Below are 24,193 nucleotides of genomic sequence, written 5' to 3'. Positions count from 1 at the left end.
TTAAGAATTCAACAGTTTGTGCATGCTGATTAATTCATTGCAGCTTATTCAGTAGTTTTCACTGTTTCGCAGAAGATGAAGAAAACATGTCTGCTGTATTGTTATTGTCTGTCTCCATGTGTTGCTTCATCATTTATGTCCAAATGTCTCCGTAAAGCATTTCTGCATTGATTTCACTGCCACCGTACAGTTCCCAACGAAAATTTTTGCTCACAATTCAAAGCAAAAAAAAAAAAAATCGTCTGACCGAGATAATAATAGCTGTAAAATCAGATCAGGAATAAAACAAGGGGTATATAAAAGGACAATATTTACATTACCTTCACTTAACATGACAGTGCAATTGTACTATAACTTACTGCATTGAAAAAGAGAGTTTAATTTTGATATTACATTGATAAAATTACAGTTTGTACTCTTGTGCCACATTGCTCATACATGAGGATCAGTACTTTAAACAAAAAGTGTATGTGTCAGAAGTGGGATTCGAACCCACGCCTCCATTCGGAGACCAGAATACCCATTTAGCGGAAGGAGTTCAGTCCTTGAGTCTGGCGCCTTAGACCACTCGGCCATCCTGACACAGATGAGGACGGTTGCCAACATATCAGCTTTTATATGTTCCATAACGAGATATGGACGGAATTCAACTTTTTTCCCTCCTCAAAACAACTATGTAATAAATTTGTGTTTAATGCCCGAAAGCGTAAACTAGCACACTTTTCCTTGTTACGTTAAAGTAGAAAAAACCCGGTGCGCATGCGCTTGATAATGCAACGTCATTTCCGGCGTTGTGCGACTATGCGGCCATATTCCACTTCCGCCGTTCAAGGGTATCTAACGCACCAGGCAAGGCGACATGTACAGATTCGCGAAAGCCGCCGTGAACATCACCGGTAAGACAACTTGTCGTTACTGAATACATATTTATTTTACATTGTTTAAAATTCATGCTATATTTAGGTAATTAGCGTTTGTGAATTTGTACTCGAGTCTGCGCTGGGTCACCACCGCGGTCAGCGTGCTAACAAGCCAGCTAATGCCAACAACTACGTTTTGCGATGTCTTTCAAATGTTGTTTTAGTATTAAGGGCCTTAATTTTTTTTTAGTTAAGACTATATGTTGTATGCGTTTTTAGAAAGTGACATTGCTTGACACCGCATTGGGATTTTTCTGTAGAGTGGGAGTTGCAATTGTACGTAAGTCGGAACCGCGTCGTTGTTTACAACTAACGCAGCAGCTGGCCTTTCTCCCCAATATAATGATACCTGCAGATTAAACTAAATGTTCAATGCCAAAACATGATCGTTCCACAACTGCTCCGTGACGTGCTCATTAACACTAAATACTCGTACCTAAAACCTTTCCCCATTGAAACGATGTGAAATTTTGGTAGAGATTTTAAGTTGGCAAGAATCACGGAAGTTGATACAAATAATTTACTATCGCAGCCCACATAAATTGATGTGACAGGCCTTATGTGGCCCCCGGACCTTGAGTTTGACACCATGCCTGTCGCTGCTCTTCGTTAGCCAGTCTAAAGTGTTTTCCATCTTATGTTAGCATTAAACTAGCAGGGGCATTCCTCAGGCAAAGTGGTTTGAAATGCACAACATGTAATCCTCTTGTGTATTACTCCTGTTTTCTTCCAGGTCAAGCTGCACGGCAAGTGAGGCACGGATCCACCGCTCCGCAGGATTTCCACTCCAAGTATGGCACCGGCATGTTGGTCGGCGGCTTTGCCTTCTGCACAGCTGTGTGGTCATACGTAAGTGTCACTTGATTGCGTCGATCGCAGTCGGGGTACGTGCAATACAGAATTTTAAAATGTGAGCGAGTCTGCTTTTTCCTCCCCTTCCGCAGGTGGTGACTCAGACTGGCATCACCTGGAATCTGTCCCCTGTTGGGAAGGTCATGCCCAAACCTTGGAGGGAGGCTGACGAGTAAAACGAAACAAAAAAAACCGCCATGGTAGAGATCCAAACAAAAACCTTCTGGCTGTACAGACGAACAGTAAATATCTGCCTGTGTTTCAATATTGTCCAAATAAATTAAATGTGATTCTCGAGTTGTTGTTTTTTTTTTTTTTTTTTTTTTTAATATACGTTTCAAGCTCCGTGAATGAACTGTAATTGTATTCAAACTCAAATTATAAAGCCTTTTTCATACATAAAGTGCAACACAAAATGTTTTTCATGCTTATAACAATCAACCCCCTCCCGCCACTTGTCCACACAGGTTAAAAATGACTATTTTAACAGTATCAAAAATTAAGCACTTGGCACGCACAAATGTTGTTTCAGTAAAATGTGAGTGTTAATTTTATTTTCTATTACTACACAAGTTTTTAGAAGTAGCCGGTTTTGAAATTCTCTTAAAACCTATTTGCTTCTCATATACAGTATATGTTTTGTGCCAACCAAATCATTACTGTTTACTTATATGCTTTTAACCTGTAGCAATTTGAGAGCCAATGCAATGAAATGTATTATTTGAGTGGCAAAACAATCCATATTGGTGAGACTAAAATATCCCTTTCCAAATGTAATAACCATACAATAACATAACATTTGTATTTTTTTAACTTTAATTCTGTGGCTCTAAAAATACAAATATGAATGTGCAATGTTTATATTTGGAAGTTGGCTGAAGCTACTGAATAAATCTAGTTGTTAAAAAAAAAAAACACACACATTTGCCTTCTAGGAATGTAAAACGCGACGTTTGGCTACTTACCTTCCGCCTCAGGTGTGACGTCAGACGAATGACATCACGCCCGGCGAATCAAACCCAACGCCCCTCTTTCCCCACAGCAGCCAATCACTTTGGAGGAGGGCGTGTCCTCATCCAACCTCCTTATCCGTGGTTGCTCTTAAGGTCACTGCTGTCATTCGGGAGCTAGCCAGCCACCGAAGCGGAGGCGACACAGCGAGGAACGCGACGTGCCGATCAACCAGAAAGGAAGAAGAAAAAAAATGTCTCTTTCTAACAAACTCACCCTTGATAAGGTGAATGTCAAGGGGAAGCGAGTCATCATGAGGTAAAGCGCCTCACGGAAGTCGATTGGCGATTGGAATCGCTTGCTAGCTAACTCTTGTTTTTTTAATTTATTTATTTATTTATTTATTTTGTAATTTGTTCACGCTGTAGTAGCTTCATGAGTATTCTGACAGCTAGTTGTTGAATAGCTATTATAGCTACTAGTTTTAGAGAAATACAAGGTGGTGAAATAACAGGGGGCGTGAGGGTCCATTTTGACACCGGAAGTTAATTTTGTCGCATTTTAGAATCGTTCCACTACCGTGCTATTAATATTGGTGCAAATGGCGTTGAAGCAAGTACAATAAACCCTTTGAATATTGTCATTCTGCTACGTTAATGGAGGTGACACTCTTGTTGCCCTCCTAAAACGTAAAAAAAAATATATATATAAACAGCAATAAAATCAGAATGCGCCCGTATTTTTCTTTCATCAAATTCAGCCCTGACCAAAAATATTTAGTCGTTTCAGCATTTTAACCGTATTATTTATAGTACTTATTTGAACTGTTTGTCTTTTTTTTTTATTTATTTTTTTAAATAAACATAATTTTTCCATATAATTAATAGTAGCCTGGTGGGGCTTTGGCAATTAGTCTTGGATATGTCGAACATTAACAACAAACTATATGTGCATTAAATCTGTAATATCACTGACAGAAATAGATACATTTAATTATTTGGCAGAAAATGGGAATGTGGTAGATAGAATCTGGTGGGAAAACACTGAAAATGTTAAATCTCACTATCTTCTAAATTAAACGTGGACATTGCAGAATGCCTGGTTTTGTCTTTTAATATAACATTTACTGTAATGGGCTTTTAATGACTGTCATTGAGGGATTTTTCACCACAAAGGTTTCCAGGGGGAGTATTAGGAACTACATAAGAAGTACCAATGCAGTCTGATCAATTTTGTTGCTAATCTTTGACATTTACAAAACTAATAATCATCACCATACCCCTTATCACCCAAATAAACTTCTTAAATGAATCTAACATGCATGTTTTTGGAATGTGGTCGGAAGCACACGCACAGGAAAGCCCAAACGAGATTATGTAGAATCCCAATCCCGAAACTGTGAGGCAGATGTGCTGCATGGATACGCTGCTTCCTATTAATAATTCATTTTTCCCCCCAAATGTCTTTTCATGGCTGTGTCTTCACGTTGGACTTGTCTGATTAGAAGGCCGCATTTGAACCTGACACCCACCCACTCGCCCACTGTGGAAATGTCAAAGGTTCCACATTGGCTTTCTCAGCCACAGGCAGCATAGGTCAAGGTTCACCGCAAAACGCACTTTGTGATACGTCTCAGCCGCGCGTTAGCTTCAAGCATATCACACCCAGGGCTTGCCCAAGCGTGTCTTTGCGAGCGTTTCATAAAAATGTGGGCCTGAATGAAAGCGAGGCAAGGCGGGACGTTGCTATGCCGACAATGGGGCAGAGCACCCAAGAATCTGCTCGGCTCCCCCCTGAAATGAGCTAACGTCTGCCCATTTGTTAGACCGGATCAGAAGCCAACAATGACATGGCTATCTGCCACTATCAAAAAGTGCTGCGTTTGTAAGGCGCTGGATCATCGAACGCACGCCCGAGGCTGCCAAAAAAAGCCGGTGAATAGCTGACCGGTGCGGTTCCAGACCAGACGATGCTTTTACAGTACGGTATGGCATTGTGCGCACGCTAGTGTCGGCTTATGGGCGCATCAGGTGGGGAGGAGGGAGTTATGTAATGCCGGCGTACGGGGGATGCGGCACGTGCTCGTGTGCAGTCAGGCCCGCATCATCGCAACTCCGCTATCATTCAGTTCAATGGTCAATTTAGGAAAAAGTAATCATCCTCATATGAGAAAAGTGTTGAAAAGGGGTGTTTTTAAGAATAACTTTTAATTTATGAAAATAATGTCATGAGTTTGATGAGTAAATGTCAAAAGACAACAGTAAAATCACACTGAGTTGCTCCTGTGATGCTCCCATACATTCATCTGGTAGTACAGAATGTTCATCTTTTGTCTTGTGAAATGACTAGTCATATTACTTTTTTTTTAATTACTTAATTGTAATTTAACAAAATGTAGTACTTTTTCCCCATTAAATAGTCTAAACCGTTTTCATCATGAAATTAGAACTTTCTCGTAATGCTATTAAGCTCCGATAATAACATCATTGCATTTTTTTCCCCCCATTAAAAAGTCCGCCCCAAAAAAGTCAGTCTCCTCAAATCATAGGTTTTTATATTTATAGGTTAAAATAATTGTCGTTTTCCTATATATATAAAAAAAAACATTCACCTTTTTCTCTTAATGCTACTACTTTATTATAATAAAAACATCTGACGTCTGACATTTTCTTCCCTCCTGAAATTATGTTTTATCTCTTGATGACTTATCATAAAATAGTGTTTTTCCCCATAGAAACGCTCAACCATTTTTTCGTAACAGTAAGGCATGTAATATAAAATCCTCATATTTTATATATATATATATATATATATATATATATTTCAGCTATGGAGTCTTCTTGTGAAGGTCCATTTATTTTCAGCATTGTCATCTTTTCCTCCAGGGTTGACTTCAACGTTCCCATGAAGGACAAGCACATCACAAACAACCAGAGGTAGGAGGTTTTTTTTTTTCTTCACTGAGAAAGGTCATGACCTTCTAATCTTGTTTTAGGATCAAGGCGGCCGTCCCGAGCATCAAGCACTGCCTGGATCACGGCGCTCAGTCGGTGGTTCTGATGAGCCACCTGGGCCGCCCGGACGGGAACTTTGTGCCGGAGAAGTACTCGCTGGAGCCCGTCGCCGCCGAGCTCAAGACCCTGCTGGGAAAGTGAGAACATTTTTGACCTGACTAAACATCGCGTCGGCGGTCAAGGATCTTACACAATCCTCCATTGTGCAGGGACGTGACCTTCCTGAAGGACTGCGTTGGCGCCGAGGTGGAGGCAGCCTGCGCCAATCCGGCCGCCGGCTCCGTCATCCTGCTGGAGAACCTCCGCTTCCACGTGGCCGAGGAGGGAAAGGGCAAGGATTCTTCTGGAAACAAGGTGACGCGCCCGCTAGGTTGAATTGAAACGCACATATGAATAAATATGATATAAGGTAAGATAAATGATCAAGGCTAAGATAAATGCTGCTTCTGGGACCTGCTGACATTTCTCCTGAAGGTCAGTGTTGCTTTTCCTGTCGTGAGAGGCCTGCTCGGTATGCAGCCAGCGTGGATTCATTTCTACTGTACGAGTCTCTCCATCAGACGTCATTATAATATTACGTTATAAGTATCCACTGCATTGTAATGCTTCACTTTCACCAGCGGAAGCATCCACGGAGGGTTTAAAAAAATAAAAAATAAAAAAGTTAAATGAACATAACATAATTCAATTTTTTTGGGCGGGGGAATATTAATCTCTTAATACCAGTCATCTTTTTTTCCTTGTTAAATTACAACTTTAGTCCCTTAAATGATACCTTTTTCCAAATAATATAATGTATTTACGTTAAAAAAAGAATAATAATATTCAAATTAAAAATAATAATAAATCTGATAATATTATGCCTTTTTGGGGTCCTGTTGCAAGTTAAATCCATTGAAATTTGGCTTCTACTTCTGTAATTTATTCACGTAAAATGTATAAAATTCTCATAAAATTTGACTTTCTGGTAATATCATTTTCCATTTTCTATTTTCCACATGATAAAATGTTCACATAAATTAAAAAAAATAATGTGTAAAAACATGTAGCAAAAGATGGTTGCTTCTCTGTGACACCTCCTGTTCTTGTGAAAACGTGACAGACGAAGGCCTCCCAGGAGCAGATCGACTCCTTCCGGGCGTCTCTGTCCAAACTGGGAGACGTTTACATCAACGACGCCTTCGGCACGGCTCACAGAGCCCACAGGTGAGCTCGCCACGGTGATGATGATGATGATGATGATGATGACGACGACGACGACGACGTCACGCGCCATCGTGTCCTCCCTCCAGCTCCATGGTGGGCGTCAACCTGCCCCAGAAAGCGGCCGGCTTCCTGATGAAGAAGGAGCTGGACTACTTCGCCATGGCTCTGGAGAAACCTCAGAGGCCTTTCTTGGCCATCCTCGGCGGGTGAGAGAAGCGCTTGACATTCACTCTTGCTGCTCGTATTGATTTTCACGCTTGTCACATGCCATCGCTGTGTTCTACTGCTGACTGTTTGATGGGCTCAGAGTCCACTTGAACCCTATGCTTTATCTAAGTGTTATTTGTTCTCAATTTGCTCATTGCAATACAAGTCTAATAATGAATGAATAAAGTCTTGGCTGGAGAATCAATAATAATAAAAAAAAATATCTGCATCAAATATTGAACCATCACAGTGTTGGCTTTTGGCCTTTAAGCCATTAGGCTGCACCTATTTGCTTTTTTTTGCAGGGCAAAGGTGAAAGATAAGATCCAGCTGATCAACAACATGCTGGACAAGGTGGATGAGATGATCATCGGCGGCGGCATGGCCTTCACCTTCCTCAAAGTGCTCAACAACATGGAGGTGAGCGGATTGGAAAACAACAGCTTTACTCTCAACAGTCACGGGCCACAACATTAGGTACACTGGCGTAATTAAGTCCAAAACTAAAAGCTGTAGCCAACATTCTGTCATTGGGCCAGCAGGATACACAGCCAGAAAAGTGATTCCTTTTATTATAATGAATACAATTTGTTCAGAAAAAATACATCTCGTAAATGTGACCTTTTCTGCTAGTATTACAACTTTTCTTGTCTCGTAAAAATGCAACCTTTTTTCCCCTGCATAGTACAATTTATTCATGTAAAATTGAATGCAAAATTCAAGTGAAATAACAGTATTGTTTTTTCCAAATGATACAATAACAAAAAAAAAAGTACTGAATCTTAATTCATTAGTAATCTAAAATACACCAAAACCAAGAAGTTTTTTTCTCTCTCTAAAGTAAAAGACTTTCTGGTAATCAACTTTTAGTATTGTAAGATTATAAACCCCCCTCCCCCACATGAAGTCATTTATTCAGAAAAAAATTGAAGTAAACTTAAAAACCCTTCACGCTCCACTTTGCTGCAGCTGCCCTTAGTCTCCTCCTGGATAAGAGGAGTCTCCTCACTCCGGGTGGCGAAGTAAAGGGAGGACATTGTTGTTTGTTAGTCCTTCCGACTGACGCGTTCCATGCGCTGTGGATATGCCACAGTCAAATGTTTGCAAAATTTGCTCTGGAATGACCTCTTAATGAACCTGCTGCTTCCTCAACCAAAAACCAGACTGGAACATTCAACGCAGCCAACCAGTCATACAACAAAAGAGTGTGTCCTTTGTCTTTAACGCTATCTAACCTCCTGGCACCAACACCGTAAATTCAGAACAAGCACTGCATTCTAGTGACGTCCTAATGTGTTTAAATGAAGAACCGCTGTTTGCGTGGCCAGATAACTGAAACAGTCTCTGAATGGGACTGAATCGGTGTGGCAGTAAGCGAGATAAAACAGGTTTGCAACACTTGCATTTGTACCCGCCAAGGTAACGTCTTACCACACTTGGGAATTGTCGTAAGCGAGAACATTTTTCCATCCACCATTTTCTATAGCGCTTGCCCTCATTCGTGTCACAGAGAATTTAGCTATTCCGATTCCATTATGGATCACAAATCAGCGAAATGAAATACTCGACGTTGTTCGTTTAAATAAATAACATCTGTTTTCCTCTCGTCAGATCGGCAACTCCCTGTACGACGAGGAGGGCGCCGGCATCGTCAAGGACCTGATGGCCAAGGCCGAGAAGAACAGCGTCAAGATCACGCTGCCCGTCGACTTTGTCACCGCCGACAAGTTTGACGAGAAGGCCGCCACGGGCGTCGCCACCGTCGCCGCCGGCATCCCCGCTGGCTGGATGGTACGTAGGGGGACCAAGTCGCCTTTCCACCAAGTGGCACACGCGTGTGTTATTGTTGTCACGGTCTCTTCCGCAGGGTTTGGACTGCGGCCCCGAGAGCTCCAAGGCGTACGGCGAGGCGGTGGGCCGAGCCAAGCAGATAGTGTGGAACGGCCCGGTGGGCGTGTTCGAGTGGGACAACTTCGCCAAGGGCACCAAGAACCTGATGGACAAGGTCGTAGAGGTCACCAAGTCGGGCTGCGTCACAATCATCGGTAAGAAGCACAAGATGCCTCGGTTTTTGGAGGTTTACAACTGCACGCAATGCGCTAGTTTGCGCAGCGGCATAAAACTTGGTCACACAGCACAAGAAGTTAGTTGATTGTTTTTTATGGATAGCTCTTGAATTGTTTGTCATACAGTAATTTCTGGAAAATATAACTGAAAACAATTAAATGTTATGCCAGACCACTCAGGTTTTCATTAAAGAATGGTACACGTATATAAAAAAAATTCTGCCAGGTATGTAAGTTTATGAGCACAATGTCTCCTGCATAATTCGCTGAAAAACTAATTAAACTTGCAAAATTGTCTCATGGAAAAGTGGTGCTTTGCCACCATCTTGTGGCATCTATAGGCAATTATAAATCGTAGGAACATAGTACATAGTAATTTGTGTCAAAGTGATATATCATAATCAAGAGACAAGCTTTGTAAGTTGAGGAGGTGCTAAGTTTACCCTGGGTTGTTACGGAGAGTCGAGAGTCATGTACACACACGCAGTTCTGGTGCATCAAAAAAAAAGAATAATACATTTAAAAAAAAAATATATATATATATATATATATATTTTTTTTTTTTTTTAAATTAAAATCATCAATCCATTTTAAGGTTAATTTTGTAAGATGAGTTGAAATAATAGTTAAGGTTTTGGTTTGTGGTATGGTGTTAGAGGTTGGGGTTTATTTACAGTTTAAAACTATTGGCAAGTTAATAAAATACATTTTAAATACAAATTAAAAAAATAGAGGTGGGGACATAAATTACACGTGGTTTTTTTGTTTGTTTGCGTTTACTAATTTGCGTTAGGTCGGCACAGTAGGAATGATACTCCAGCTATATTCACTTGACGCATTATTTTTTTTTAAATGTCATTGATGCCTGTGTGATGTGCAGGTGGGGGCGACACTGCCACCTGCTGTGCCAAGTGGAACACTGAGGACAAGGTCAGCCACGTGAGCACTGGAGGCGGAGCCAGCCTGGAACTGCTGGAAGGTGAGTGGAAGAATAAAACTAAGATGTAAATTGTGGATAGACAAAAAAAAAATGTAAATAAATGACATCGTATCAGTGAGGTTGTTCTCGTCGCCAAAGCGTCAGAGCTGTTACCGGTAGGCCTGGCAACTGTGTACGCTTACACAGTGTATCAGAACAGTGTTTGAAGAGAACAGCATTCTGATACTAACTCCGGAAGGTGGAAAAATCGTTGCAGCGCTAATGCAAGTTACACAGACTGAATGGAACGATGTTCCCCAAGCTGACAAAATAAGTCAAATTCGTATTACAATTTAAATTAACTTCCCAATCCTTAATGTGGTGTGCTTTTTCTAACTTGTTTCCTGTGTGTGTGCTCTTTCAGGCAAAGTTCTCCCCGGAGTGGACGCCCTGAGCAACGTCTAAACCTCCTTCCCATCAACCCGCTGACGTGTGTGTGTGTGGGTGTGAGAGAGAGAGAGCGTGTGTGAATGTATTCTGAAAGGTGAGTAGCTACTAAAAAAACAGTCTAGTGTTAACTCATGCGACCCTGCATTATTAAAAAAAAAAAAAAAAAAAACGCACACACTCTCAGTGGGCAATTATGGCAGATCAATCTGTGACGAGTAGAACTTCTGCCTTATTGTAACACAACTCGAGGACTACTAGAGTAGATGCATTGTGAAGGTGGAATTTTATTTTGCCGTGATGAAAACTTGACATCACTACAGATTTTCGACTGCGCGTGTTACGCTCCTGCAGTCATTCCCTGCTAAATTGTGTGTGATTAGTGGATATTCACAGCATCACTACTTCTACACATACATTGGGCATCGATATAAAGGAACGTTTCATGTGGCGTTTGTGCACCTTCTGACGGTTCTGGCTGCCTGTTCAAGTTAATAAATGTCCCTAAAACCTTTCCGCTGCTCTTCTATTCCTTCTGAAACTCTAAGTCATTTTTCCTTGTTTGACCGGTATTTCACATTTATTGAGCAAAGGCACATACTTTACATTGGGCAGACCGTTGAACAAAAATGTCCGAAAAATATACAGTGGCGCCTTGAGATGCAAGTTTTATTCGCTCTCTGGTGGGAGTGTGCATTCCTCCATGACACCCCGCCTTGGCCCAATCTATTGCATTGAAGAGGCGCTACTGTGCATCTATTGACCAGCCGCCACCGCATGTCACCATATGTCGCTGGCATAGATAGATGAACAAAGATGCATTATTTGTAGTAAATCGTTTTCATACCAATTAAGTGAAATTGGATCATTTCCCGTGGCACACCTATCTCTGGCGACAGTGTTTGGGAATCACTGTTTGACCACCAGGCGGCAGCCTGGTTATACAAGCAAGTGTCCTCTTTCACATCCGCGACAGGCTGCTTTTTCATTCTCGTACAACAGATCTGGTCCAAAGAAAAGAGGACACTTTAAAGTCAATAACTGTCTGTGCGCAGGGAGTGATGATGTGCTTACCATTCTCCAGGTGGTGAGCGTTTTGTGCCAGGAACCCAGCGTTTTCATACTCGTCGCTGTCTGTGTGGTGACCGGGCAGTTTTGTTAAGTGCGAGACCTCGGCCTTAAATTGAAAACGAATGCCGTGACGTCTCCTACCGTCGTTTATCAGCGCCGCGCCATCCACGTTTGCGTAGTAAGTCGCGGCGGGATCGGCAACTGAAGACGAGATGTTAATGTTAGACTACATGACCTTCAAGTGGTGTTTTTTTTTTTTATGTGTGCCGTACAGTATTTGAATGGGAAAGAGACCACCTTTCATCTTTAATGGCGTCAGCTCATTTTCATAAACTGTGACGGGCAGTGGATCTCTGCAAAGGCAAAACATTTTGATCCAGTGTGACTGAAAGAAAGTGCTGTATTTCCTCAACTAATGGTTGCAGTGCAAACCAGGCTTTTTTTTTTTTTTTTTTTAAAAGGCAGAAGAGGAGGCTTTCAGTTGTACAAATGTTAACGTTTTGACCTTGTTTGAGTGAGAGTTAATTTACGCAGCTGTGTACTTGAGAGGAGGCCTTTATTTTTGCACAAACTGCTCACGTAAACAGTTTGACCTTGTTCAAGTAAGCGAGTTCAGAATTTCCTGAAGTAGTGGTTAGGGGAGTTTTTTTTTTTTTTTTTTTTTTTGTTTTTTCTCTCTCTCAAGTGCGGCGAGTATCAGGCAATTTGTTTTTTTGAAAGGAAAAAGGAATGTTCCCATTTTCTAATGTTGACATTGTTTAAGTAGAAAGAGAGCATATTTCCTCAAATAGTGGCCAATGTGGTTTATTCGCACAACGATAAAGAGTAACGGGTATTTATTTGAGGAAGCCTTTATTTTTGTACAAATGCTTGCATGTGTAATTATAACTTCTTTTTTTTTTTCCATTGGGGTGGTAGACAGCTGTTTGAGGCGAGGCATTTATTATGAACAAAGGTCACTATTTGTCACATTAGATGTTGATGAGAATTCAATACTTACACATAAATATGTTCCCAACTTCTGGGTGGTGATGCAGCTACAGCTCCTAAGCGGTATAATTGTTAAATAGGTGACACAGCTCTTGACAGATAGAAAACATAAGTCTCGTAAAGTGTAGTTTTCAAACATTGTACAAAACTCACTTGGACAAACGCCCTCACTGGAAAATACAAACAAAAACTTTTAAAAAATAGGGTTAATTGATTGATAGTTGTGATTTAATTTAATGTGAAAAGCATACTTTGAGGATGTGATCGTTTGATTGGATTTGGTGACTGAAAAATGAAACAGTCATTTATTAGAATGTCCAAAAAACTGAAATGTTTGAGTAGAAATGACACAGATAATATAATAAAAACCCATTATACATGGTATGGTAGCAGTTGGAGGATTTACCTTTTTTGGATTGCATTACAGCGAATCTGCTCCCCTCACGCTGGCTGTCAAAAAGTAAAGATGTCACTATTCATGTACTCTATATGACTAGAATGTTTGTCACAAAATCTGATACTTACAATGTGTGCAGGTTGTATATTTGAGCATCTTCGTGTATGGTCTCTGCGGGGGAAAATAGACAAAATAATGCAGATTTTAGTGAGATTTGTTGCAAAACCTATTAATGACAAAATGGGTTTGTTTATTTATTTATGTATTTATTTTAATGAAAACCTGCCAAAACGAATATTTTCAAGCCAGTAGCCCCAAAAAGGAATAAACTTACAAATTAATTCAAAACAAAAATATACCAATGCTTTAAAATGGTGACAATCGTTTTGGGGAGAGGTTTGTGTATTCATACAATACCATGTGCAGAAATGCAGAAAAGCATTCGACCTAGTGGTGATCCCTGGGGTACGTCACAGTTCATGGATCCTTTTAAAGATGTTCAAGATGATGCAAGTAAAATCTGTCTTATAATGCCAATTTTGTCCATTTTAAGGCATGCAGGGATCTCGTTTGACGTGCGTCCCGCGTTGGAGACCACAGAAATTAGCAGGGACGCATGAAGCATATTCCTTCTGCGTCTGTAGACGCACGGTTTAAGACGGGTGTGTGTGTGTGTGTGTGTGTGTGTTGGTGAAGAGCTTCCACACACAGCGAATCAAAAGTACGAATCATGTCTTGGTGCTAGCCAATCCGAGGCAGAGTAGGGTGAGTTGTTGTTGCATACAATGGACACGGGAGTTTTTTTTCTGGACTCGATACAATTTCATTGTTGTAGTAACACCTGCCACACCGCTCACGACGGCAGATAGAACACAGCAGCCAAAACGTCCCAGTGTACTCTCTTTCTGGGTCAATATAGTTTTATACAGTAGTATATAGTTTGCAAATAATCAAATTGGATTTTTCATTTGTTGGACAATGACCTCTAGTTCAGAATAGTACAAGGAGTAACGATTCGATTGACTGATTGGGAAGTCATTTTTTATTCTCAATGTGAATAGCAAATGGAGTTTTAGAGGGTGAGGTTAAGCGCTAGATTCATGTTATCCTGATTCTCTTCCTCAAATCTGGAAAATCAAGAGGCCTGGGATTGATTCCTGAGGTGTGCCACAGATCATAAATGCTGTGAAATATGGGCAATTGTGTAGGCCAATAAAAGCATAATCAGTATAACAATGCCAAAACAAGACATTTATCTGAAAATATATTGATTGGTCCTGTCCCGATTCTCTCCCAAAAATTTGGAAATGTAAGAAAGCTGGGCATAATCCCTGAGTTAGGCCTTTGTTCATAATTTCAGATGAAACCTGCATGATTAAGAACAGTCAACATTTAAGATTAAGACATTTATTTTAGTCCTCATCCTGATTCCAACACAAATCTGGAAAATCAAGGGCCCTGGGAGTGACCCCTGTGGCATGACCCTGATCGTAAACTGTTAAAAGATGTGCAATCATCAGTACTGAAAAGAAATATAAATAAAACCAGTCATATGCCTTTTTTTTTCGCATTTAAGACAACAAAAATGGTTTTGATTATTGAATTGAAATTATTTATCCTGATTCCCCACCGCAACATCCCAAGGCCTGGTTCTTCGAACTTACTGGACTTTCTCTTGCATCTTAGACACAGCAGGCCCAACAGACTCAGCGAGGCCAGCGACGCAGCAGTTGCTACCGCACACTGCACGCTCGAATTTCCCAGCATACCTGAAAGCAGCACTTATTAAAACTCTGTCCTGTCCTTGCAGGTAAAAAAAAAATAAAATAAAAAAATAAAATAAAAATGATCTGCAATCTTCTTTTTTTTTTCCTGTAAACTATACACAGCTCTGCCTTCAGGAAGTGGTTGGCCGAAACTCTTGAGAGTTTGCGGTCAAGTGCCTTAAAACAAAAGCACAGTAAACTATTCTCATTATGGAGTATTAAATTAACATTTATTACCGCGCTTGTCAGTGGTGTAAGACTGCGCTAAGAGGTGTTTCTAAAGTTTGCGTTGCACTACAAGTGTAAAAATGTATTTTGTCTGACTGAACAGACTTGCACACACAGTCTATTAATGAACTTAATTAGGGGGATTAATTCATCAGCATTTCGGCTAGTTAAAAATTATGCACAAATACTGACAGCCACCAGTAATCTATTTGACAGTTGGATGTGACGCTCGGGATTAATTATTTCCTGAAATCCATTTTCGTGCGCCTCATTTTATTTTCATATTTTACTTCTTAAAGTAATCTATCATGCTCATGTCTAAATTCTCCTTAATATTTAACGCGTTCCTCTGTAATTTGTACAATATCATTTTAACTGTATTAGTGACCCACTGAGCCTTTAAGATGCCTAATTTGTGTAATTTGCCATAACGAAATAAGCAATTCAAATTAATACAGTACAGGACAAAAGCCAACTAAGGCCAAATCCAAGCATTCTACTTCACAGTACTGAGCATTCCATTCATTGAAAACTGTAATATATAATATAAAATATATAAAACTGAAAACTGAAAATATAAATAAAAAAACAGCCATTGTATTTTAAAATATTTTGGGATTTTATATATATATATATATATATATATATATATATATATATATATAATTATGAATTAGTCTCAATGATTTTCACTTATGTTATCAGGTTTTATCATTTGCAGTAATTTAATATAAAACACATTACAAAAGCCAACTAACAAAACAAAAGGGAAACGTTTATTGTATTAATTACATGATAAAAACAATAGATAATGTTGGTGGGTGAAACTAATTGCTTGTTTATTTAAAAAAGTTTTGTTTGTTTGTTTATAATTATTGTGAATTAGTTTTGTATATAGTATCACGTCAGTATTTTTTGAACTAATACTGTTTCTGTGATCCATGAAAGTCATTTTCATTTTATTTTCCTGTTTCATTCAAGTCATTTGCAATACTATAATTACTGAAAGTAATTGAAATTAAAACATTATGATAAAGCAAACTAAACTAACCAAAAGCAAAACCTGAGTTTAGTAATTAAAGAATTTCAAAGGGATTTTTCTTAATAAAACATTAAACACTGGGTGAGTTGCGCTGACGTAAGTGTGGAAGTAACTTTTTGCATTTATTAAAAAACAACAAAAAGATTTTGTGTTTGTTGATAGTTATGAATTCGTTTGCTAATCACCCCCCCCCCCCCCAAGTAAAACCAATGCAACAAATGCAAATTTTAAGTTCAACTATTCCATTTCTATGTGATCCAAAAAGTTATTTCCAATTTTCCGCAATCGTTTTTTTTTTTTTTTAAATCAGTTTCCATTTGATAATTAAATAAGCATAATTGTGCTTTTTAATCTCCTTTAAACTCATTTTGTCTTCCCCAAGTAGAATGGGTTTATGTTTCTGCTTCCAAAGTGAAAACCACATTAACAAATTCCACGCCACAAAATGATCTAAAATCCAACTTTGTCACTAAAATAAAGGATTATTACAGCAATATTTGCATGGTGTTTGCTGCTGCGTTACCTTTGGTGGTCCAGCTGGTCTCCTTCCTGCGTCGGCTCGAGTCGACAGCAGCGGTGAAGCGTGTATGTTGGCTTCCTTTTACAACAACTTGTCACATCCGTCACACATTCAAGACACGCTGGGAACCTCAGCGCGAACCACAAAATGTTTTTCATTTCAAGTGGACACACAAAACAAAGGCAAAGATGCATTAAATGACACTTAGTTGTAGTTACTGCATTGTCTACAGCTTAAGTCCACAAGTGGTAAAGTCGATTGTTAATTGGTCAAGTTGATTGAACGTGACTTGGGATATGAACTCGCCTGTTTATATCGCACAGTGCACGTCAGAGCACAAATCAAGCACAAATTCAATGGAATTCTCTGAACACCTCGAAAACGGAATTTTATTATTATTACTGTGTGTGGCAAAACGGCACAGATGTCAGCAGAGCATTATTTAGTTTGACCAAATTTGGAAACATTCTGGGGAAAAAAAAACTTGTCCTATGTTTTCATTATGGGGTGCTGCATGTAGAATTTGGAAAATGAGTCCATTCCATTCTGCAACACTGCTGTGAATATTGTGTGACCGTATTTTACGCTGATAATGGACGACCCCATTACAATTGGAGCTGTGGCCCATTTTGAGGCCCCAAACGCTTATTTTAGAAAACCCTGCTTTAAAATGAAACTTGATCAAACATTGAAATCTTAAGATCGCTTACAAATCATGCAGAATGCATTTAGGTTCTCCGTAAGAACGTATTGAGTTATAATACACCATACTATTAGGAGTTTCTAATACTTTTGTCTTTGTGTAACTATCAACTTTCAGTATGACGGGGTAGACTTCTACAATATAGTAAATAAACTAGCTGTCTTACTGAGTATTAATACATTTAAACTGAATTTCTACGTCATCTTGGACTAGCTAGATAGCTTGCAATTCAATTTAGTACGTTCAGGTATTTTACAGAACTGTTAACATTCAAATCATTAGCAACGCTACAGGCGAGGGAGTTAGCAGAGGTAATTTTCCCCAAATGACTTGCAGATATTGTTGCTGGCATTAAAATACAGCCATAAATGACTCGGTGTAACATTTTCAATTCCCTCTTAATAAATGTAATTCTAGAATTGTTTGCGTCATAGCTAGCACCATAGCTATTACGACTAGAATAACAAGCGCGGCTGCCCAGACGTGTCTACGTGGCGGCCATGTTCGGGAGGTCGACGTTCCCGTCAAAGGCAATGCATGGACATTAAAATTAAGTCGTAACCGTGTTCATTTCGCCACCGATTTTCACGAGGTTTACTTTTTTGTCAAAGCTAAAGCGTGTGCTATCAAGTACAGTACATATGTAAAGCAATAAAAGTACTGTTATCTATGAATGGTCATTCCCAGTTCCCTTGTTGTGATTGTATGGCGTTGTCTGCATACGGTTGTTCTTTCGTTTTTCGTGCCGTCCACACAGGTCGTGCGCGGATGACTTTGCCCTTACTAGCTTCGTGTCGCTGGAGGCACGTAGCTCATATTCGTGGCTTTGACGCGCTTGACGTGCTGACGTATATCATTGGCGCCGTTGTCGTACATAGGAGAGAAAACAGCTAAATGAAAACACCCCCGACCCCCTTAAAGTAGCTGTGGTTTAACATCTATTTAAACGGGGCCCGGTTGAATGACACCGGTTCCGCATCGTATGAAACAGTAGTGTGTTAGTGTAGCTTCTAGGTCGACTTGTTATCATTAGTAGTAGTAGGAGTGTTGTTGTTGTTGTTGTTGATGCTCGGCAGCGGATGCAGCAGAATGGTGCGAGCAGCTCCAACGGCTCCGAAGGCGGCGGTGGTGGGGAGCGGCAGTCTCCGTCCCGCAGCCCCCTGCTGCCGGCGGCGGCGACGACTCGGGTGAGACGCTTCATCCAGGAGCGGCGAACGCTGCCGCTGCCCAAAGTTATGGTGGTGTTCTCGGACGCGGGCGACGCCGATAAGTCCAGCGATGCCATGGCCGCCGCTGCCGCCGACGACGACTCACAGAAGCCGGTGGCGACCGGCGTCAACCGGGGCAAGCCTTCCCGCTGCCCGCTGAACGCCGGGCAGGAGCAGGAGGTAGGCCGCTGGTCCAATATTTACCCAAAAGGTTTATATTTCTATTTCATTGCGACCAATCCACGGATAACGGTGATGAATGACGTCATAACAAAGCGCCAAACGGGTTTGTTTGGCTGGAAATGATTGTTGACGTTTGGTGGCTACGTTGTGATTGGCCCACACTGGGTCACGTGAGTCGCGTTGTCCTTTACCAACCCGATTGCAGACCTAAACATGGAAATTTAATCCCTCTCGTTCCACTGAGAACTTCAATGTATCCTAATGGGCACTGTTTCTAACATATTCAGCAGTTTAACATAGTAAAAGCGAAATTGTTTAGATTTCCTCCGTGGAACCTAACTAATAATCACAGACCGAGCCCTGCCACAAATAGTGAAAACAACGGAAGTAATTGAAATGTAGAACAAAGGATAAATAATAATGGCAGAAGATAAAGAATTGCGGTATACAATACAGTCAATGGATACTGCACATTGTCTCAATGCACATTGAATATTGCTCAGTATACTTCCTAAAACATTGCATTATAGGATCATTATTTAGAGACAGGCCTTTGCTGATTGTGATCATAAGGGAGTAAAAGACAAACATTACTCTTAAAAAAACACAACAGAATAATTGCTTGGGACCATCTTTAGACACATCCGACAATTGGGCTGATTGGCTGATTTGAATCGGAAGAGAGTAAAGATGTTCACATTTGGTGCGTACTTACTGTATATGACACGCTCCTCTTTGAGGGCTTTATTTGCGCAAGTTGTGGTAAAAGGTTATGATCAGATCCTGTTAATCACATTATGAAATTTAGGAGGGTGTCATTTCGTTGCAAATGTTCGCTATTAGCGCCTAGGTTTGGTCCACTGTTGTATGTTACCAACAATGCATTTATGACTATACTTCTTTTTTTTTTTTTTTTTAAGTTTCCCGAGGTGATCTCGCTGAATGTGGGGGGCTCCCACTTCACCACCCGCCTGTCCACCCTGCGCCGCTACGAGGACACCATGCTGTCTGCCATGTTCAGCGGGCGCCACCACATCCCGCGCGACGCAGACGGCCGCTTCTTCATCGACCGGGACGGTGCCTACTTTGGGTGAGTTGCGCCTATGTAAGTGCAAAAGTAACCTTTGAACCTTCTAAATGAGTGTAAAGACGGGTTAACTACTGTGAAATAAATCTAAAATAAAGGATATTGACTGCTTGAGGTAGTCGTCTATGTAACTGGCGCCGGCTGCCGACGTGGGTTTTGATAAGATCCTTTTAATCGCGACGAGACCTCCGGTGGCCGCCCGCCACGTTGCCCTCCATCACGCGGCAGCGGAAACTGGCGGACGAGACGCAGCCAGTCGGAAATAATGGCCTGCTTCTCGCAAGCTCCTCCGCCGGCGCCGCGGGCCTCGTTCCATTCCAACGTAGCTCTGCTGACATCTTTGCCGATGTCCGCTGGATTTGCGCCAGTGGAACAATATACACACGCTGTAGGAAAAAAAAAATCACTCTCATGTCCACACCTATGGACAATTTAGAGTCTTCAAACCTACCAAACAAGTTTTTGGAATGTGGGAGGAAGCCAGAGTACCGGAAGAAAACCTCTAGTTAGAGATTAGAACCCGAGCAGTTACATAATCAAGAGTCCTGTTATATTTGTGGCATTAATTTAGCTGTGTTTGCTTAGAATTGGTTAGTTATAATGTATTTAATCATTTTTATTATTTTAACCTTTTTTTTAATTAAATAATTGTTTAATTGATTTATCATAAATAGTCAAATACAAATTATTAATAAAATGAACAATTTTATGGATACCTTTAGCAATGTTTTATGGATTTAGTGAAATAATTGAAATTGAACACAGTTAAAAATTAGATTTATTAATAGGCTAAACTATTTTAAAACTCTTCAATACACATATAAACTTGGTTTGACCAAATCTACAAGTGCCCTGGCCCATTTGGTTGTTTTCAAAATCAAATATGGCCCTTGAGCAAGAAACCTTGCCCACCCCTGTGCGAACCGTTCCCCTGCACTCTCTCGTGTTCGTAGTAAAACGTGAAAACCCTCCAGAAAAATGTTTTTTTGACGACGGTAATTCACATTGCATCGTTTTTACTTCACATTCTTAATTGTCATATAAAGGAACAAGCAAAACGCACAGGATTAATCCTTTCATGCTCACTGGAAAGTAGTACTTTGGGAGTTCAAGTGCACTTAACTTGAACCCTGCTTACAATAGAAACCGAAATGTACAGTGGGATAAGGACTGAGCCCTGCTGTGATGAACAAAAATCCGCCTATTATCGACGCCCCTCTTTAAAAGGGGGTTGTCATTGCCTATAAATGCCACAAGATGCAAAGCAGAGAGTATCATAAAACACCAACACCGTGCATCTAGCATGTACATAATCCTGAACCCATGTTACATAAGCTGTATTCAGTAATAGTTACATTATTCAACATAAACCACCCTTACACGAGTCTCATCAATAGTACATTTACAGACAATTATAAATGTTAAAGAGTGCGGGATTCACGATATAAAAATTGGTGTAAAGATAACTCTATCCACTCTGTGTCAATGTAAACAAAAACTCGCAGTGGATCCAATTGAGATTCTACCGTGTTTGGTCTGCGTCTCCTGAAGGGACATCCTGAACTTCTTGCGCGAGGGCGAGCTGCCCCACCGTGAGCGAGTGAGGGCGGTGCACCGCGAGGCGCAGTACTACTCCATCGCACCCCTGCTGGAGCGCCTGGAGGACACGCAGCCGCTCACCGGAGAGAAAGTGCGACAGGCCTTCCTCGACCTGCTGCCCTACTACAAAGGTAAGCACGCGGATGCTCTTTTACATTGGTACTTTGTCGGCTTCCTGTCTACAGTTTTTTTTTTTTACGACGGGTAGTCTGTGTTTCTCAACCGCTTATTTATTCAAGCCACTTATATTCGAAAAATGTAACGGTGCACCACCAAATAAGTCACAAAAAGTACTGCACATACAGTTGTCACCCACATTTTTCGCAAATAGCCAAGTTCGCGAGTAACCCACTCATCCAGAAAAGGGTTAAAATGGCAAAAGGGCAGTAAAGCACAACTTTTCTATTCGACAGGCCTATGGCTTGCTCAGGCCAAAGCAAAACATGTATTACTGTGGCACAATCTTGTGGCGTCTTGGTGCCAAGATACTGTGTTGAAGTGAGTTGAGGAGCTACGTTTAGACAAAAGCAGCGGGTTTGCGCCATCTTGTGGCATCTTGGTGCCAAAATATTATGTTGACGTGAGTTGAGGATCTTAATTTAGACAAAAGTAGTGCTTTCCTGCCAACCTGTAGCACATTGGTGCCAAGGACCTATGTTGAAGTGAGTTGAGAAGCTTCATTTGGACAAAGGTAGTGCACCATTTTGTAGTGCCTTGGTGGCCATGGAACTATGTTAACGTGAGTTGTGACGCTTCATTTCGACAAAAGTTGTGCTTTATAGCCATCCTGTATGAAATTGCAGTACTGTTACTATAAACCTTTAATACAAAATTAATTTTAATCTTTGTAAATTAGTTGTATTTAACAAGTAAATGAGTTACATTGTTCACTACTGTTCAAAATGAATGATTGTTTTGTCTTTCCAGACAATCTGGAGCGCATCGTGGAGATCGCCAAGCTGCGCGCCACGCAGAAGAAGGCGCGCTTCGCCAAGCTGAAGGTGTGCGTGTACAAGGAGGAGATGCCCATCACGCCGTACGAGCGCCCGCTCTTCAACTCGCTGCGCTTCGAGCGCGCCGACGGCAGCGGCGGCGGCGAGGCCAAGCTCTTCGAGCACCACTGCGAGGTGGACGTCTCGTTCGGGCCGTGGGAGGCGGTGGCCGACGTCTACGACCTGCTGCACTGCATCGTGGGCGACCTGTCCGAGCGCGGCGTCTCGGCCGAGCAGCAGTGCATCGGCGTGTGCGACAAGCACCTCATCAACCACTACTACTGCAAGAGGCCCATCTACGAGTTCAAGATCACGTGGTGGTGAAGGCGGACTTTGAAGTGGACTTCAACGCGGCGCACTTTGGAGTTTTGTTTCCAAATTGCCTCTTTTGTTGTGTGCTTTTTCACTAACGGCGACTTACATTTCAGAGCACGTAATTGGAGTTAGAATGGAACTTCAAAGCCAAATAATGCCATGGCTTCAACTTTTCGTTGACATGAATGCGATATTCGCTGAGATCAGGGTACACACATACTGATAATCGGGCCCAGCATTTCAGCATTGATCATTTCTCCACTCTTCTGATCAAAGTCAGCAAAGGTGAGAATGTCGGATGGGTCTGAAAGATTATCCTGAGGGATGGTGTAGGGTGTGTTGAGAGAGATTTTTTTTCCCACACCCTGACAAAGCCAGAAAAGGCCCAATTGTCAGCTGTCACTAAAAGATTATCCTGAGCAGTGGCTCATTTGCATGAGACCAGACCGCCCCCTCAAAACAGGCTAATGTCAGCGAGATTACAAAAACAAGTGTACCGTAATGCCTTGATTCTTAGGGCACTTCAAAGCGTGATTTGGGATTAGTTTTAAATTGTGCAAAAAGAAAATGCATACGTCTCCTAAGACTAAATCTGCTTAGGTATGTCCATGGCAACATTTTCAACATGTTCCCATATATTATATATATATATATATAAAAAATTATCACCATTTCTGGACTTGATGAATTGAAATTTCAGCACTGCCCCCTGAGAAGGTTTCCGGTGGTACTCCGACAATTAGTCCATGACTAATCTTCCAATAGAGGGAAATACAACGTGGGCAATACTCTCGCATTCCTGGAGTAAGTATGTATGGGCATTTGAATACGGTACATATTTAATTGTGCAACAATTGATTCTGTTCTACATGATTTTCAGTGTGATCGGACGTGGTCACTCGGAATGTTCTAAACTCCTGTTTCCGCACCAGCTTGTGCATTGGCACATTGGTCCGTATGCATATAACTCAATTTACCATCATGAACTTCTTTAAACAGCAAACTTGCCTCGATTGATTCCAGATACGATTAATCAACCATGGATTTAACATTGACGATGAATGAGCGCATTGTTATGCCATCCCTGCTACTACAACTTCACTCTTCTTATTTAAAGTATTCCTCTCTGCATTCCACTCTTTTTTTAAATTTATAACATAGTACATGCAAAAGTTGTGAAGTAGGGCTAATGCTAACGGGCTTCAGCGTCCTCGTACTTGATGACGTCTGAGCACCTTGTGATTGTAGCCGAGATAGACGTCGTATATCTTTTGTACCTCAATGCTATGAAGTATTAATGTTCACTTTTTTTTTTTATTGTCATGGTCATAGCAATACTTGTGTTCTTAATTATACTGTTTCACCTTATTACCGAAAATATCTGTTGGCTTCTAGGAAGCTGTAGTCCTCAAGTTTTATTTTTATTTTTTTGTTGCTTTGTATTGTACTATTTTATGACTGACACAAATTATACTAAAATATATATATAAGAATCACTTGTTGTGCTTAA

The 24,193-nt window shown here is 40.8% G+C and overlaps 4 protein-coding genes and 1 non-coding gene across 7 annotated transcripts; 3 read left to right on the top strand and 2 right to left on the bottom strand.

The window, feature by feature from the left end:
- Positions 1-471: 471 nt before the first annotated feature.
- trnal-caa (transfer RNA leucine (anticodon CAA)) lies at positions 472-582 on the bottom strand. Its single transcript has 2 exons — positions 545-582; positions 472-517 (listed from the first exon to the last, which is right to left on the bottom strand). It is a non-coding gene; the product is annotated as a tRNA-Leu (tRNA).
- A 207-nt stretch (positions 583-789) lies between these two features.
- On the top strand, positions 790-2,069 carry LOC133416133 (cytochrome c oxidase subunit 7B, mitochondrial). Its single transcript, XM_061702809.1, has 3 exons — positions 790-896; positions 1,654-1,769; positions 1,865-2,069. The coding sequence occupies exons 1-3, from the start codon at positions 860-862 to the stop codon at positions 1,946-1,948; spliced, it is 237 nt and encodes a 78-aa protein (XP_061558793.1). The 5' UTR covers positions 790-859; the 3' UTR covers positions 1,949-2,069.
- Positions 2,070-2,872: 803 nt separating this feature from the next.
- On the top strand, positions 2,873-11,096 carry pgk1 (phosphoglycerate kinase 1). The gene is made up of 11 exons (XM_061702022.1): positions 2,873-3,041; positions 5,609-5,659; positions 5,719-5,874; positions 5,947-6,091; positions 6,840-6,943; positions 7,030-7,149; positions 7,456-7,570; positions 8,762-8,941; positions 9,018-9,195; positions 10,097-10,195; positions 10,560-11,096. Exons 1-11 carry the CDS (start codon positions 2,977-2,979, stop codon positions 10,598-10,600), a joined length of 1,254 nt encoding a protein of 417 aa, XP_061558006.1. The 5' UTR covers positions 2,873-2,976; the 3' UTR covers positions 10,601-11,096.
- Positions 10,887-18,754, bottom strand: LOC133415719 (uncharacterized). Of its 3 annotated transcripts, XR_009770168.1 has the most exons (12): positions 16,600-18,754; positions 14,705-14,809; positions 13,169-13,211; positions 13,050-13,089; positions 12,895-12,928; positions 12,797-12,813; positions 12,654-12,699; positions 11,951-12,006; positions 11,795-11,854; positions 11,657-11,716; positions 11,466-11,586; positions 10,887-11,375 (listed from the first exon to the last, which is right to left on the bottom strand). XR_009770168.1 is itself a non-coding variant. In XM_061702037.1 (11 exons), the coding sequence occupies exons 1-11, from the start codon at positions 16,788-16,790 to the stop codon at positions 11,522-11,524; spliced, it is 717 nt and encodes a 238-aa protein (XP_061558021.1). In that variant the 5' UTR covers positions 16,791-18,754; the 3' UTR covers positions 10,887-11,521. The 3 variants fall into 3 exon arrangements, 2 of the variants coding, with proteins under 2 accessions (XP_061558021.1, XP_061558019.1); XM_061702037.1 differs by having other exon boundaries at positions 10,887-11,586; XM_061702035.1 differs by having other exon boundaries at positions 10,887-11,716.
- Positions 16,386-24,179, top strand: kctd7 (potassium channel tetramerization domain containing 7). The gene is made up of 4 exons (XM_061702034.1): positions 16,386-18,687; positions 19,611-19,780; positions 21,329-21,507; positions 22,304-24,179. The coding sequence occupies exons 1-4, from the start codon at positions 18,379-18,381 to the stop codon at positions 22,690-22,692; spliced, it is 1,047 nt and encodes a 348-aa protein (XP_061558018.1). The 5' UTR covers positions 16,386-18,378; the 3' UTR covers positions 22,693-24,179.
- Positions 24,180-24,193: the final 14 nt, after the last annotated feature.

The sequence above is a fragment of the Phycodurus eques genome, chromosome 17, assembly GCF_024500275.1.
Source record: "Phycodurus eques isolate BA_2022a chromosome 17, UOR_Pequ_1.1, whole genome shotgun sequence".
Lineage (NCBI taxonomy): Eukaryota > Metazoa > Chordata > Actinopteri > Syngnathiformes > Syngnathidae > Phycodurus > Phycodurus eques.
Note: the sequence above shows the minus strand (reverse complement) of the source record. Positions and strands in the feature narration are given on the sequence as shown.

Excerpts from the sequence above, each read along its gene's own strand:
- pgk1 (XM_061702022.1), top strand. The coding sequence starts at position 2,977 with ATGTCTCTTTCTAACAAACTCACCCTTGATAAGGTGAATGTCAAGGGG. Across the intron at positions 3,042-5,608 it reads GGGAAGCGAGTCATCATGAG|GGTTGACTTCAACGTTCCCA; the intron begins GTAAAGCGCCTC and ends CTTTTCCTCCAG. Across the intron at positions 6,092-6,839 it reads AGGATTCTTCTGGAAACAAG|ACGAAGGCCTCCCAGGAGCA; the intron begins GTGACGCGCCCG and ends AAAACGTGACAG.
- LOC133415719 (XM_061702035.1), bottom strand. The coding sequence starts at position 16,790 with ATGCATCTTTGCCTTTGTTTTGTGTGTCCACTTGAAATGAAAAACATT. Across the intron at positions 12,929-13,049 it reads TGTAATGCAATCCAAAAAAG|TCACCAAATCCAATCAAACG; the intron begins GTAAATCCTCCA and ends TTCATTTTTCAG. Across the intron at positions 11,855-11,950 it reads GACGCCATTAAAGATGAAAG|TTGCCGATCCCGCCGCGACT; the intron begins GTGGTCTCTTTC and ends TCTCGTCTTCAG.
- LOC133416133 (XM_061702809.1), top strand. The coding sequence starts at position 860 with ATGTACAGATTCGCGAAAGCCGCCGTGAACATCACCG. Across the intron at positions 897-1,653 it reads AGCCGCCGTGAACATCACCG|GTCAAGCTGCACGGCAAGTG; the intron begins GTAAGACAACTT and ends GTTTTCTTCCAG. Across the intron at positions 1,770-1,864 it reads GCACAGCTGTGTGGTCATAC|GTGGTGACTCAGACTGGCAT; the intron begins GTAAGTGTCACT and ends CCCCTTCCGCAG.
- kctd7 (XM_061702034.1), top strand. The coding sequence starts at position 18,379 with ATGCAGCAGAATGGTGCGAGCAGCTCCAACGGCTCCGAAGGCGGCGGT. Across the intron at positions 19,781-21,328 it reads CGGGACGGTGCCTACTTTGG|GGACATCCTGAACTTCTTGC; the intron begins GTGAGTTGCGCC and ends CGTCTCCTGAAG. Across the intron at positions 21,508-22,303 it reads CCTGCTGCCCTACTACAAAG|ACAATCTGGAGCGCATCGTG; the intron begins GTAAGCACGCGG and ends TTGTCTTTCCAG.